We start from the raw sequence: 16,409 nt of genomic DNA, 5'->3' as shown, positions 1-16,409 counted from the left end.
AATTGAGAAATGGGGTATTTTTTAAGAGGATAAAATGTGATTAACCCTAAATAATGTGATAAATGAGGAGGATTCTGCGGCAGACCTTTGGAAAAAATTGAAAAAGTTTTATCTGGTTAAAAGCTTATCCAATAAGTTGCATTTGAAGCGGCAACTTTATACACTAAAGATGGAGGAGGGTGGCAGCCTCATGGATCACATGAATATGTTCAACGGAATTTTGGATCAGCTCCAACAAGTTGGCGTAGATATTGAGGAAGAAGATAAGACCCTTTTACTTCTTACCTCAGTTCTTGATTCTTATGAAAGTGTCGTGACGACCCTGTTGTATGGGAAGGACACTTTAGAGTTCGAGAATATGTAGTCATCTTTGTTGGATCATGAAAAACAAAGAAAGGCAAACTAGGATGTCACACAAGAAGCTGCATTAATTACTCGAGGTGAGAATAAAAGAGAAAAACAACTTGGCAGTGAATCTAAGGCAGGTGGTTCAAAGGCCAAGAGAAAGGGTGGAGTCTAGTGCTTTGGTTGTCATGAGTTTGGCCATATCAAAAAATATTGTCCTCATTAAAAGAAAAATGATGTGAATGAGTAGGACGGTATTGCTGGATATATATCATGTGGAGATATTCTCACAATCTCCAAAGATAATAATACTTCTTTTCGTGATGGTTGGATTTTAGATTCTGGATGTGTTGCACATGTTTGCTCCAAGTTAGACTATTTTGATACTCCAAAGAAAGAAGGCAGGTTTTGTGTCCTTGGTTGATGGATCTACTTGTGAAGTCAAAGGTGTTGGAGTGGTGAAAATAAAAATGTTGAATGGAGAGATTCATTTTTTGGGTGGTGTAGCTTATATCCCATAGTTACGAAGGAATCTAATTTCTTTGAACCAATTAGACTTCGAGGGCCACCATTTTTCGGTTGTAGGTGGAGTGTTGAGAATCACACATGGTGAGATAGTCATGTTGATGGGGAAGAAGTATGGTTATTTGTACCATTTGAATACCTCAATGGGTTGGAGAGTAGCACAAGGAAGGGGATCCAGGAATGCTCTCAAATTACAAATTGTGGTGAGAGGAAAAGTCCTACTATGGGAGAGGGTGAATTGAGGCCTCTCTCGCGAGTCAACTAGATGTTGGATTCGGTTAGCTACACACGTTCATTTGCTGATTGAATCAATGGAAAACAAGACTGTCTTGATTCGGGTGTGTAGTTAAGCACCAAGGTATTTGGTGGAAAAAAGGCAAATGGAGTTTTGGGGATGGTTTGCTGTGTTTGCTAAGAGAAATATTCACCAAGGTGGAGATTTGTTTGGAAATTAGTTTAATTTCTTTTAGTCAAATGCTTATTTTGTGTGGGAAGTAACTAGTTTTCTATTTGATTTTAGTTACTTGAAGTAGTAATCAAAGAAACTCCGATTTGGTTTAGAATTTAGATGTTATTTCCTATTCTGTATAAGTCTAGGAATTAGTATTGGTTTCCAATTGTTATTTGATTTTTTGGCCAAGTAATATTCTCTATAAATAGGTAGATTGACATACTACAAAGACACACAAGAAAGGAGTGAGAGAGTTCTTAGTAGGTGAGAGGGTTATACAAGAGTTGAGGCTTGAGAATCAAGTTGTAATCTTGTAGTTTTTTTTCTCTCATAATGAGAGCAAGTTTTTCTCTCCATGGACGTAGGCTTGGTGATTAAGCCGAACCACGTTAATTCTTGTGCGTTGCTCATCGTTTGTGTGAGGACTCATGCTTTTGTTTCTAAATAGTCATTTTTATGGTTATTTACCCTAGAATTAGTTAATTATATTATTGTTACATGAATTTCTTTTAAATTTCATTTTATCGCGCACGAATCAGAAGTTCGCGTAAATCGAGCCGAAATGGCTAAGTGGAGATTTAAGAAACTTATACTAAACTACTAAGAGTGAACAATTACAGTGTTAAAGGAATTACATTGGAAGATTAGTGCACAAGTGAAACAAACCCGAGAGAAATCGGTGATACGAAACCGCGCGCGACACTATTCCTAGTTGACTTTGGCTAGCTTTTCATTCCATTTTCCCTCTGATCTTCTCCAAGAAGCTTCACACTCCACAAACACTCTCTCTCCTCACCTCTCTCAGCTGAAAAAGAAAAGAAAAGAAGGAAGAAGGCAACTCCATTTCTTTGGCTTCAATCTTGCACCAAAACCTCATCCAATCTTCTAGTTCTTGGAGATTCATCTTAGCTTGAAGAAAGACAACTCCTTGTGGTGTTTCTTGGAGAGCTTTTGTGGTGAAAATTTCTGGTTTCTTCAAGGGTTTACGAGGTAACCATGCAACTCCATTAATCTCTCCATTTTCTTCAAGAATGAAGGTTAAATTGCATGGGTTTGAAACCCTAAACATGGATTAAGCTAGAGGACTTGAGGAATTTCATTTCTTGTTTTAATCTCTAGGCTAGTGGACTTAGTGAGACCTTTAGGTAGATGCCTTGAGGATTAAATGCTTGGTTAATGTTGTTTTTATGTTAAGTGAGTTGATTATGGTTAGAAAATGAAGAGAAAATTGAGGAATGTGGGAGACTTGAGCTGGCCGAAAATTCTGGTTATGTTGCTCTATGATAATTCAAATTTTTGGTGTTCGTATGGCTATGAAATTGGTTGATATATATTGTATATTGAGTGTAGAAAGTGTCTTCCAAAAATCATTTGATTTGATTGAGCAAAACTTGAATTTTCGAAATTGGAAGAAATCTGGAAAAGGGTTCAGGGCAGCCGAACAGTGCTCTTTTGTCGAACATAACTCTTTGTACAAAAGTCAAAATCGAATTCCATTTGTGGCATTTGAAACTAGACATTTGTAACTTTCTAAAGGTATAAAAATCATCTTCCAGTTCAAACTGAGTGAACCGTAGTGATTCAACAAATTTGACTGCCTATTGTGATGGTCTGTCCAAGAGGAATGGAGAAGCTGCATTTTGTGGCTTAATTTTCTCTCACTTGTGAACTGATTTTGAAAATGACTTGTTCTGATGAAATGTAGAACCTTGAATCTAGTTTTCAATTCCGTAAACCATTCTCATTTTGAACTTGTATTGAGTGAGATGTGGTCTGATTTCTAAAGTATAACAAAGCTAGAAAACTGGAAAATCTTTTCCTTCTTGCTGGCCGACTGGTCAGGTTGATTGAGGGATGCTTTATTTTGAAAATTTTGGTGTCAATTACCCACCAATTTCTTATTAGATGCTTATAGAGCCTTGGTTTTAAAAATGAAGTGGATTGGTATTGATTTCATTGTGCAAAATGTTTGGAAGAGAAAGAAAGGCAAGAGGGCAGATTTGCTTTGAAAAATTTACCGAACTTTGGGTATTCCGTACAAGTTTTTATCTAAATTTTGGTAGCGAAGTAGTCTACATATGAAAGTTTAAGTATACCAAGTTTGGTATAGTTTCAATGCCATTTCGATATCCAAATGATGTCCCAAAGTTAGCTTTTCAAATCTGGAAATTTACTGTTCACGTAGTAAAAATTAACCAACTTGAAGCAGTTATATTTTGATGCTCAAAACTCCGAATTCAGTTCTGTCTGTTATGTTTGAAACATTGTTTGGAACTCACATTGTATTACAAATTTCAAAAGCTAGTTCACTTTCTGTGAATTTTTCCGAATTTCCAAATATTGCCGAAAACTAAGACTGATTCTGTCTTGCTTGATCAAATCAGCAATTTTGAGCCGAAAAATAAATACCTTCCGTTTAGAATCTTGGAAAGGTTTTTTCTAGAAACTTTTAGTACTTTGAACCCAGTTTCCAACGGTGTAAAGTTTTCCATTTGTGGACGTGCCAAACTCAAGATTTGATCTTTCTAAGTTCTTCGCGCAAAGCTGAATTGTATAAGTTCTCGGGAAATGAAATTTTGGAAACTTGTCACTCTCTTTTGATAGTGATAAACCGTTTTAAACCCGAATTCACGGATGAGACAAGTTTCTCTTGAGACTTTGAATCCTCACTTTCGAATCCCGATTTTGAGCGATTAAAGTGCTCTTTTAAGACATCGTCTTAATTCTAAACAAGTGTATATTCTTTCTTGGTAAATGCGTGGTTATAAGTGATAGTAAATCATTATTTCTTCAGGCGCTCAAGAGGACCTTCAAGAGAGTCTCGGAGCGGACACGTAAAAGCATATTTGCTCATTTGCTCACTTTTGAGTTGGTGAGTGTCAAGTGTATGAAGTGTTGTTACGTGCTTAAGTGTTTTCATTAATTAAGTGTTGTGAAAGTGTCGAGTCGAGTGTGTACTTTATCGCACTCGTTCTCTTTTAAGTGAATTATAATTGAATTGTATGAAGTGAATTTGCTAACTGAATAAAATGAAGTGTTGCAATAGTGAATTATGCTATGTTTGCATATGTCAATTGGAGGGAATCTCCTCGACTTATATTATAATAGTGGGAGATGCCCAAACTCATCGACCAACCTTGTGACTCAAGCCGACATGAGTTTGGTCGTGAAGCTTGATGAGCCATGAGAAAAAAAAAAGTGATAAGCTTGATCTAGTTGAGAGATCTCGCTTGACATGCTCGAATAGTATCAACTTATTAAAAAAAAAAAAAAAGTACGAGCCCGGAGCAGAGGGTGTAATGGTGATCGGAAGTGCGCAATAAGTGGGGTTCTACAGACTTAAAACCTACCCGGTTGACGGAGTGTCAACTCGTGGAGGTATTGGATCGAGCATTGGCAAAACAAGTGGAATATAGCTCCTAAGAGCTCCTGTATCCTTATTAAGTGTGTGTTATTTGGGAATTGTTTGAATGTTATTGCTTTATTTCTCGTATAAGTGTTATTGCTACTTGAACTACGTGATTGCATGTGTGTTTCTTGGCCCCACGAGCATTCGCTCACCCCATTAGCTTTGTTTTCCTTAACAGGAGCCTAAATGGAAAGAATTGTGGAGAAGTGGATTTGATGGACTTTTAATTAGGTTTTGAATATGTTTGATTAGACGACTTTTGGAAGTTGTATATTTTTGGAAAAGTTGACATATTTTGAAACTTGTGATGTAAGATTGAATACTTATGTATGGAAGCGACTTCTTTTCTTTACTTTGACTTTTATTATTAGTTGTGATCCTTTAAGTTTGAGTTGGAATTGTATCTAGTCCTGGCGAGAGCTGAGCAGGCATTCCGCAGATACTCTTGGGAGAAGTGGGAGTGTCACAGTTTGTGCTAGATATTATTTTTATTAAATTGTTGGCTTTTTCCTTTTCTATATCAAATAGTTGGCCTAATACCCTAACAGAATTTGCGACCTCATTAAAATAGGCAATATTTAGTTAGAAGTTGTCTTAAGTTAAAACTGTGCACCACATGGATACCTTAATCATAATGTATATTCTAATTTTGCTATTCGAAGCCAAACTAAACCCTAATAATTTAAACATAGGCGTGTAAGTAAAACTCTGCTAAACTTAAATTGACACTAAATTGTAAATGTTATCAATTAAACTTATTTAAATGAATACTAAATGTTTGGGCAGTATAATTAATATACTGTACACAAAAATTAACCCCACATCCATATATGATCGTATTAGACGTCCTTGGAGTAATTATTCATAGGATTGGCAAGGGGGGAGGGGGTTTGGGGTGGGAGCGAGGCTGCCCCGCTGCCCACTACTTCTCCCCGCCCAGCCCCGCCCCACGCCGCCCTACTTCTTCCGTGGGAGCACCCGCGGGGTTAATAAAAAATTGTCATATAATTTCATTATAGTCAAATTTTAACAAATATTTAAGTACTAAAATATTAACACATCACCAAATCATTATCTATTATAATTTCACAACTGAAACCCATAAAAACAATCAAACAAAAACTATTTGAATATAATCCAACATAATGTAACAAGAAAAAGTTAATACAAAGTTAAAGAATAATACTGGCCGACTTTTTCGCTATCCTCTCTAGGGCTTCTCTTCGCAAGGTTCTTCTAGGTTTTCATGGCTCCCCTTCAGCCCTCGGCTGAGGGGCAAAGTGTATCACCTTCAACAAAAAAATCCTTTTCCCAACTATTCTCACGGCTAGCGACATCTCCAATCAAAATTCAATTGGCGACATTGTATAAGGGAGAGGCAGCGGTTGTCTTCTCTAGAGCAGATGCGGACAAGCTTGCAGCTCCGTTTCGATGGGCTTTGGTTGGGAAATTTTCTCATGGACGACTTGCTTTGGAAGACATCCGAAAGTTCTTTGTTGCGTTAAATTTGAGAGACCACGTCTCTGTTGGTCTGCTGGATTATCGACATTGCTGATTAAGTGTTCAGCGAAGGCTGATTTCAACAGGATTTGGACGAGAGGTGTTTGGCAACTAGAAAATTTTTCGATACGAGTATTTCGTTGGACTAGGGAGTTCTATGTGCACAAAGAATCCTCTTTGGCTCCGGTTTGGGTGGCTTTACCGGCTTTGCAGATTCATTTTTTTGATAAGCATTGATTGTTTTCCATTCTGTCTCCAGTCGGCAGCCCCTTATTCTTGGATTCGGCAACGGCGGCTGGCACACGTCCTAGTGTAGCCAAGGTGTTCGTGGAGGTTAATAAAACGAAGCCAATCGTCTCGAGGATATGGGCAGGAGTCGAAGGGGAGACAGGTTTTGGGCAAAAAAATTGTGATAAAGGGCGTGCCGTCGTACTGCTCCAGTTGCTGGCGTTTGGGTCACTCTCCTGAGGAGTGCAAGAAGGGCTCGTCGGAGTTTGCCTCTCGGCAACACAATCTTCAGCCCAGGCTGGTGCAGCATGACCAGTCGAATGAGAAGCATATCACACAGGTCTGTGCACCTGTGCGTAACCCAGTTGATGGGGCCATGGAACCTGTTGCGTCACAGGCTGCCTCTCAGATTAATGCGTCAACAGAGGGCACTGCTGATTTCGGTAAGATGGCAGCAGTTGCGGTGGAAGGAATACGTCCTGCTAGGCCTGATGTGCTAGCTATTGAAGGTGGTGGAACTGAGCGGCAGGCATCTGACTGCAGCTGTCCCGCTGGTGAATAACTTGAAAGTACGATGGAGGGTACGACTTAGGCTGCGGATACTGCTGGGCAGGGTACCAGGTGACATGTGATGGAGGGGAGAAGACAGTGGAAGGGGAGCAAGGAGAGAGTGCGGCAGGGCTAATTTCTCAACAGGGGGCATGAGTGTGAGGTACGGCAAGCCCTCATGGCTCAGTCTTTAAGCACGAGACGGTAGATTGCCGAGGGGCAGTTGGTCCTGTTGCACAGCAGTAAATTGGGGAGTTTGGTTGTTGATTTGAATGGGATAAAGGAAGTGGCTCACGTTGCACTTGAGAAGGCTGACGCTGAGTTACCAAAGGTCGCAAGAAATTTATCGCCTAGGTTGATTGTTCATCAAGAGAGGTCGGGGGAGTCATCGGTGAGAGCTTTGAACATTGACTAATTGGAAGCAGTTGAGAGAGATGCCAAACAAGTGAGAGGGAAGGGTATGCGCGCTCGCTTTCCCTCGAATAGACAGCTTCAGTCTGCGACATCCTCCCATAACTCCTTTCAGGTATTATCTCATGATTAATGGCATTTTTTGGAATATTAGAGGAGTGGCCAAAGCCCCTAATTTGAGAAAATTGATTAAAGTCAAGGTGCATCATGCTAAACTCGTTGTGATATATGAGCCCAAACTAGAGGTGTCTAAAATTGAGTCCATTCGGTTACGTTTACAGTTTGATTTTGTTATTGTGAATCACTCGGGGGATATTTGGGTGTTTTACAGTAGTCCTTTCATGTGCTCCGTTGTTGGTAATTCGGGTCAACATTTGTCTCTTTCTGTTCAATGTCCGTTGATGCCTGGGTCAATCATAATGTCTTTTGTTCATGCAAAGTGCTTCGTAGAGGAGCGAAGAGAACTTTGGAGCGACTTATTAGCTGATCAGCCTAGCTCTATGCCATGGTGCATTGGAGGGGACTTTAATGTCATAGTGGCTGTAGACACCAAAATTTTGTCAAATTTTAATATTTTCTTGATTATTTTCTATTTGATTAGTCATTTATTTTCTTACATTTTAATATATGTTTTTTCTTATTTTTGTAGAATAAAAAAAATCAAAAAATAAATAAAATAAATAAAAAAGAGGCCATCATGATATCTAGTCATCATGATGTCTCTAGCCATCATGATGTCTCTAGACATCATGATGACACTTTTGACCAAGGAAGATGCAATGGAACAAATAGAGGAAAAAGGCTCCAATTTTGCTTAATAGGTCCTCGGGCAGAAGGAGAAAAGGGGGCAGAAGAAAAAAAAGGAGACTCTCTCGGTTTCCCCCTCTCTTGGACATTAGGCGCAGAGGACAAAAATAGAGGGGGAAAAGAAATCAATCACCAAAGGGAGCCAGGAAGATACACTCAAGGTTTGGAAATTGTATCAAACATTTTGGCCAAGGGACTACCACCTAAATTGAGGTATTTTCCAATTTTCTTTATCATATTATATCCATGTTTCAATATCTAGTTTCTCTTGCTTTTGTTGGTTTTTATTAATATTGTTGTGTGGTTAAAATTTTGGGATAGGTTACAAATAAAATTATGAAGAGAAAAATGGTTTTTGTATATGCATGTTAATCATTTGAAAAAATGCCAAAAATAAAAAAAAAATGAATTTTAGGGGATGTTCTGCTTTATTTCAGCCTTTTTATGTTGTTTTCTTGTCAAATTAAAATCATGTTTGTATTGTAAAAGTTGTAAGGAGTGTTATAGTATATTTTTATGATTTTTGGTGAAATATATGGTGTTTTGAAAAATAAAAGCTGCTCTATCTTTTGCTATTTCAGCCACTCTTGGGCCATTTTTTGTAAAAAACTAACTCCAAAAATGGAACCTACGCAAAAAATCGAGTGAGGGTGTGTATTGTAGTAATTTTTAGTGATAAAAAACAATCGTCGGCAATTGATGACCGGTGGCGGTCTGTCACTGGCGCAGCCATGGCTGCAAACTGAAGAAGTTTCGGATGGCCCAGCAAGAATAAGAAAGAAACCAGTGAAGAAGATGAAGGCTTTGACATTTGCATGATAATCTGGAAAATTTGCAGTTTAGCCCCCCAACTTTCAAATAATTACATTGTGGCCCAAAAGCTTTTGTAATTGAACCAGTCATGTCCCTATTGAGTTTTTATCTTCTTTTTTCATATTTTAAGTGCATTTCTAAGCATGTTGTTTCTGTGATTTGGGGTATAATTAAACCTTAATTTGTTTTAGTGAATTTATTATCTTATTGGGTTTGGTGAATAAGTTTAAATTTTGGGTTAAGGGTTATTTGCTTGTGTTTTGATAATGGATTTTGATTATTTTGGTTGGGTTTATAATTTGGGTTTAGAGGCCTAAAGCCCACAACTTTGCATGAGCTTGATTGGTGAAAAAATGGGTTGGCCTGCTGATTTTTATTAGGGTTTAGGTTGGACGTGTTTGGATAAAATATGGGCTGGCCTGTGTTTTTTTTTCTCTGAACCTTTCTGTGGGTCTGATGGCCTTTTGGCCCAAATAATAATGGGAATAGCCCAGTGACCCAATTTCTTAAGTGATCCGGTGACGAAATTTGTAGAACAGTCCTTGTACATTTGAATAATTATACTGTGGTCCTAAATACTTTAGGATTCTTTCAATCAGGTCCTTGTTTTAATTACAAATAGGTTCCTAAACTTTATTTTCATTTAATTTTGACCCCAGATCTTTGTAATAATTATAATTTGACCCTAAAACTTTGTTTATTTTTACAATTAGATCCCTAACAGATTTGATTGCTTAAATAGAAGTTGCTTTTCTTCTATAATCATTGATTACACTTCATTTAAGTGTTTCAATTGATTGATTTCATGTTTATTTCCATTTGTTATGATTTATTTGTTGATTAAATTGGTGCCTTGATGATTTTGTTAATTTTGGAGTTAAATAGGTAAAATCAAACCCAATTAGCTACTACTTCAAGGGAGGTATCTTCTTGTTTTATTTTAAATTCTCTTATGTGTGAATTTGCATGTTTTGAGTGATTTTCTTTTAGTTATTTGTTTTATTCGTTCTAAGTTTCATATATTTAATTTAATTTTTGATGATTATTTGAGAGGCAATTAAACGCCAAATTGTAATAGTTAGGTTATTATTTTTTATTCTTTACCCCTTTAGATTGTAGTTAGGGTCCGCGAATGTAATAGTTAGATCTTTATTCGCTTTTATTTGTTTATGTGTTTGTATGCTCGTGTGCTTATGTGTTTATTCACTTTCTTAGGATCTTTGCATCTAGATATCATGTTTACATGTGTATGTGCTACGTGCTCTTATGTGTTTATTATAAATGCATGACGTTACCACACTAGTCCAATGCTAGTTGTAGCTTCTCCCTTCGCCCACTTGCTAGTCCAACGCTAATAAGATTTTTTAGGAATGGGTTAGTCCAATACTAGACCCTTAGATCGTTCACGCATTAGATTCATCTTTCGTATGGTATCAATCCCCCTACCCTCTATATGTGTTAATCATATCATTTAGAATTGCACTTCATTTAAGAAATTGTGGAATAAGTTAGTTCATTTGCTTGTTCATATTAGGAGAATTATTTTTTGAATATGGATATGGGTGATTATAACTCTTTAGTTTAAATATCCCATTAATCCTTGTATAAGAAAATTATGTCACGAGTTTTTGTCTCCCGTACCCATTATGCTGCATTTCCTTTTTCTTTGATCAATTATACCTATGTATATAATTTTATTTTCTTTTATTTTCTTTTCTTTTAATTTCATCATTTGCGTACTCGTGACCCCTTCAAGGAATTATTTTGGCCTTCGCAATCAATGCAATTGATATCAATTAAACCCTTGAATGGATATTTTGTTCCCTTCAATATTTTATTTTTAGATTTGCATCCATATAGGAAATATCCAAATATGATAAATTTAAATGTTAGATTAAGAAAATTTTGACTAAACCACGCAACTAGCTTAGACTAGGTTGAAAAGGTGCCTTAGGTTTGAGGTAATCGAACCTTTGCCTTCCCTTTCTTCAACCGTGACTCTCGAACCCATTTTTTCTCGTTTTTCAAAGAGTTAGAGTTGTCGAAAAGGGTTTTATTTTATTTTATTTTTGTCAAAAGAAAATATTTTTGGGGTGACTTGGTACACCCAAACTCAATACCAAGTGGCGACTCCTATTTTTTCTTAAAAACCCTTTTTAGACTAAATTTTGGACCCAAACTGTCGCATTCTTTAAAGTCCCATTTTAATTCCTTTTTCACTTATTTTTAAATAAAATCACATCTTTTATAAACACTTTTTATTTTCCCATCGCGAAAAAATGGGGTACGACAGTGGCACCTCATGAAAAATGGGAGGGCCGCCCATTTGTTGTAGATGAGGGGGTGTAGTTCATGTCATTCATGGAAGAGGCTGGGGTTTTTTATGTAGGATTTTCGGGCCCTAGCTTCACGTGGTGTAATAATCGGAGAGGTAGAGCTCGAGTTTCGAAGATATTGGATGGGCTTTAGTCAAAGGGAAGTGCTTGGATTTTTTTACAGCCATCCCTGTGGTTCACTTGGCGAGACATCCCTCGGATCATGCGCCATTGAAGATCTCGTTTGCATCTCGGATAGATAATAAGCCGAGACCATTCCGATTCTTGAATGTCTGGATGACTAAACCTGAGCTCTTGGAGGTGATTAGACATGCCTGGGGTCAAGAAGTGAGTGGCTCCCCCTTGCGGATTTTATGCGCTAAGTTGTTGGCGACGAGGAGGGCTATTCAGGTTTGGAACAAGCAATCTTTTGGTAATGTGTTTGATGCCGTTCGTGAGGCGGAGGCTGCGGTGCAAAGGGCAGAGGAGGCCGCGGATCAAGATGATTCGGAGGAGGGCCAAATTGAGCTCAGGAAGGCTCAAGCAGAGCCACGTTATGCATTGTCTATTGAAGAGAAGTTCTGGAGTTAAAAGGCTCGAGTAAAATGGCTTCAAAATGAGGACCGCAACTCAAGGTACTTTCATGCGGTGGTAACGCAGCAGCGGGTCCAGGGAATGATACATCGAATAAAGAAGTCCAATGGTGTTTGGGTGGATGCGGATGCTGATATAGAAAGTGAGGCAATCTCATATTTTTCTAACCTGTTCTCTAGTCCCTCGGAGTCTGCTTCTGATATGTTGCACCTTATCCCGCACATGATTTCGGGGGAGGACAATGGAAGGTTAGAGGCAGTTCCTTCTATGGAGGATGTTCACCGAGTGGTGCGGGCAATGGATGGGGATAGTGCTGCTGGCCCCGATGGGTTCACGGGCAAATTTTACACCTTGCATGGGAAGTTATTGCGCAGGATATTTATAGCGCGGTACTCAGTTTTTTCTATGGGGCAGAGCTCCCTCGATTCATCACCTCCACCTCGCTGGTGTTGCTTCCTAAGGTGTTGAATCCCCAGGACCTTTCTCAATTTCGGTCGATTAGCTTGTATAACTTCTTTAATAAGTTGTTATCCAGAGTCTTGGCTGATAGAGTGGCTGGTGTTTTGCCAAAAATTATTTCCGCCCCGCAGACAGGGTTTGTTAAGGGCCGAAATATATCGGAGAACTACTTGTTAGCTTAGGAGGTAGTGTCGGGTATTGGCAAAAGAGCTAGAGGTGGCAATGTTGTCTTGAAGTTAGACATGTCTAAAGCTTATGACAGGGTGTCTTGGTTGCATATTATTGGTGTCTTGCGGAAGTTTGGCTTCGGGGAGCTTTTTATAGATCTGGTATGGTGGTTGTTGTATAATGTGTGGTTCTCGGTTATTATCAACGGGTCTTCATACGGTTTCTTTAAATCTATGAAAGAGTTACGTCAGGGTGACCCACTGTCATCGGCGTTATTTATTATTGGGGCTGAGGTCTTGTCGAGAGACTTAAATGACCTCATGGTTCAATTGAGTTTCTTGGGGTTTAAAGTCCCTTATGGCTGCCCATCTGTAACTCATTTGGCATTCGCAGATGATGTGCTTATATTTACAAACGGGTCCTCCTCTTCTTTGAATGATATTAAGCAGGTGTTGGAGATGTATCAACGGTGCTTGGGACAGCTGATAAATGCTCAGAAAAGTGGTTACTTGGTTCATCCGTCATTGTCACTGGCTAGAAAAAGGGTGATTGAACGTGTTATGAGGTTTGCTTGGTAGCCTTTCCCTATACGTTATTTAGGGTTTCCGTTGTACTTTGAGAGGTGTAAATCTTCATATTATGGTGACGTGTGTCAGTGTATTCTAGGAAGGGTCCTGTCATGAAAATCAAAGTTCCTGTCTGCGGGAGGCAAGATACGTGTTGTCATCGATGCCAGTTCAATTGCTGTCCGCAGCTGTGATCCTTGGCAAGGTGTTTATACTATAGAGAAGGTTTGCTCGAACTTCCTGTGGAGATCATCACCCGAAGAGTCGAAGTTCCACTGGATACGGTAGTCTCAGCTGTGCTACCCGGCTGAGGAGGGTGGAGTGGGGTTTCGGAGGCTTAGGGACGTCAATACAGCTTTCTCTTGTAAACTATGGTGGAGTTTCCGAACGGGATCGTCATTGTGGGCTGCTTTCATGCAAGCAAAGTACTGCAGAAGGATCCACCCTTATCAAGAAAAAATGAGGTTGACAGATTCGGTAGTCTGGAGGCCGATGTTGAACGTAAGCCAACACGTGGAATGTCTATGGTTTGGTTAATCAATGACGGGTCGTGTCACTTTTGGTACGACAACTGGTTGGGCAGTGATGCCTTATTTCTTAGAGTGTCAGTTGATCCAACTCTTTCATTTCAGAATTGCACTTCAAATGGGCACTGGGATGTAAGTCTCTTATTTCAAACCTTGCCACAGGACATTGTTTCCTCCATCTTACAGCACCCAGTCCCTGACGGGCGATGTGCTGATGAAGTCATTTGGTTGCCAATGACATCTGAAAAATTCACATTAGCCTCTGCTTTCCAGGATGTACGGCAGGCCTGTAACACGTCGGTGGTCCTCTCTAAGATATGGAACTCTCAGATCCCTTTGAAAGTGTCATTTTTTATGTTGCGGTTGTTGATGGGGAGGTTGCCGCTACCGGATACTTTATGTAGACTTGAGTTCCATTTGCCTTCTAAATGTTTGTGCTGTCAAGTTGGGGCTGAGGAATCAATTGAGCATGTGTTCTCTACTGGCCACATAGCGTTGGAGGTTTGGACTTATTTTGCTGGTCTGTGTGGTTTTAATTCCCCGAGTCCTTCACTGTGAGCTCGCATAGTTGACTGGTGGTTGCGATCACACGAGTCGAAGACGCGACGCTTTATTTGCCTTATTCTGCCAAGTTTTACCTGTTGGCATATTTGGAAGGCTAGAAATAAAGCAATGTTTGAGGGTGAACAGATGCGGTCTTCTGCCATTTGTCAAACCATCTTCTCGGAAACTAAATCCATTGTGGAGATTCAGTTTAAACAAAGGATTGGGGTGCAAACATTCTGTCAGCTATATGATTGGTCAAATTCGCTTGCCAGTGTAAGCTTCAAATTTGTACGCTGGGAGGCGAAGGAGATGGGAAGATTAATACTGAATATGGATGGATGCTCTAAGGATAATCCGGAAGTGGGCGGAGGGGGTGGGGTTCTTCGGGACTCAACGGGGCTACCCCTGGTTGCGTTTTTGGCCTTCTTTGGAATAACTACTTGACTTCGTGCAGAGACTTTGGCCCTTCTGATTGGTCTTCAAACGTGTGTCCACGGGGGTTTTACTAATCTATGGGTGCAATCGGATTCATTGGTCTTAGCTGGGGTTCTCCAGTGGCGAATTCAGTGCCTGTAGCAGATCCGACGCGAGGTCCGGTAGATTTGGCAGTTAGTCGAGGATCCTGCTCGATTCTCACACTGCTACAGGGAGGCTAACACAGTAGCTGATACGTTGTCCAATGTGGGTGTATCTCATCCTGAGCAACAGGTCAAAGTCTATGATTGCTTTCGTAGTTCCCGAGGTTGGCTGGCAGGGCAATCAGGCTAGATAGATTAGGCATGCCTTCAGTACGGAAATTCCGGCGTATGTAAGAGGAACTTATTGATTGTCTCTGTGGAATAAGAATTAAAATTTATTTTAAAAAAAGAAAGAAAACATAATGAAACAAATACAACTAAAATAGTCAAGTTTTTACTTTTGAAATAAATACAATCACTAAGTCATTACTGTATTTTTTTTTTTGAGAAAAAGTGTTATTGTGTTAAGTGTAATTAGGAATTTAGTATAAATCTATTAGTAAACTTAATATGACTAATTAATAATTTCCATTAGTAGACATGCATAATTATTAGTATAATTGATAATATCAATTATATTACATATACTAATATACATTTTATAATACTTATACCTAATAATATCATTATTATAAGTTTGTAACTAATTAAATTAAATATTATAGATATACAAATATATAAGGGGCGGTGGGACGGGGGATGGGGTGGGGGTATAGTCCCACGCCCCTACTCCATTTCTTAACGAGGGAAAAAATTCCCCCCTCCCCCCACCCCATTAGCCCCCTGCGCGGGAACCGAACCCAATTGTTATCCCTAATTATTCATATAGCACGCATGTGAAACTTTTCAAAATTAAATCATCCATTTACAGTTTCAAATAAAAGCAATTTGATATGCAAAACAATGAGTCTGCATGCCAAAATACCTTATACATATCAAGTTCGAGAAGAATAATGTTGTAAGAATTGAAAAACTTTTCATAAATTTTCTGAAATTTTTATGATCCTCATGCACACTAAAGATGGTAAAACAAATGAACCAAAAAATAATAAACTATTTTTATGATCCTCATGCACACTAAAGATGGTAAAACAAATTAACCAAAAAATAATAAACTATTTTGGTTCCACATCCCACTCGTGCTACGGATCCTTCAACCTTCCATTGGCCTTCCAATAAGTTTTCATTACTCAAAATAATCCTAAAATAGTTCAACTTTTTTTAAAACATAACAAAGAAAAGATTTTAAACTTATCGTCAATTAAATACTTACAGTAAAATACTATTCCCTCTGTCCCATTGAAAACGTCCTACTTTCTTTTTTTGACTATTTCAAAATATTTACCATATTTTACATTTTTAACTATTTTATACTCTGAAATTCACCTTATGCCCTTCATTAATGATGCATAAAGACGAATATGATGGAATTGCTTTTTATCTTTCACTTTGACCAGCACATAATTAAGGGTAGAAGTGAAACAAAAGGAAAATTGGAGTGTACTGTGCATAAAAAGTGCATATTCCCAAACATGACTAAATATATGGGACAGAGGGAGTAATTGAATAGTAAAATGAATTTCATGAAAAAAAAAATGAGCCAAAAAACTTTACCGCTAATGTGCTGGTGGCACCACACGCACCCCTGGCGAGTGAATGCACATCGAGCTGGACACGG

The 16,409-nt window shown here is 38.7% G+C and overlaps 1 protein-coding gene across 1 annotated transcript; it reads left to right on the top strand.

Annotated features, from left to right (window-relative positions):
• Window positions 1-12,028: 12,028 nt before the first annotated feature.
• On the top strand, window positions 12,029-13,334 carry LOC140012650 (uncharacterized). The gene is made up of 4 exons (XM_072060927.1): window positions 12,029-12,336; window positions 12,483-12,542; window positions 12,669-13,139; window positions 13,241-13,334. The coding sequence occupies exons 1-4, from the start codon at window positions 12,029-12,031 to the stop codon at window positions 13,332-13,334; spliced, it is 933 nt and encodes a 310-aa protein (XP_071917028.1).
• The last annotated feature ends 3,075 nt before the right edge of the window (window positions 13,335-16,409 follow it).

The sequence above is a fragment of the Coffea arabica genome, chromosome 8e (genome assembly GCF_036785885.1).
Source record: "Coffea arabica cultivar ET-39 chromosome 8e, Coffea Arabica ET-39 HiFi, whole genome shotgun sequence".
Taxonomy (NCBI): Eukaryota; Viridiplantae; Streptophyta; class Magnoliopsida; order Gentianales; family Rubiaceae; genus Coffea; species Coffea arabica.
The sequence above is the reverse complement of the archived record's forward strand: the minus strand, read 5'-3'. Positions and strand labels throughout refer to the sequence as shown.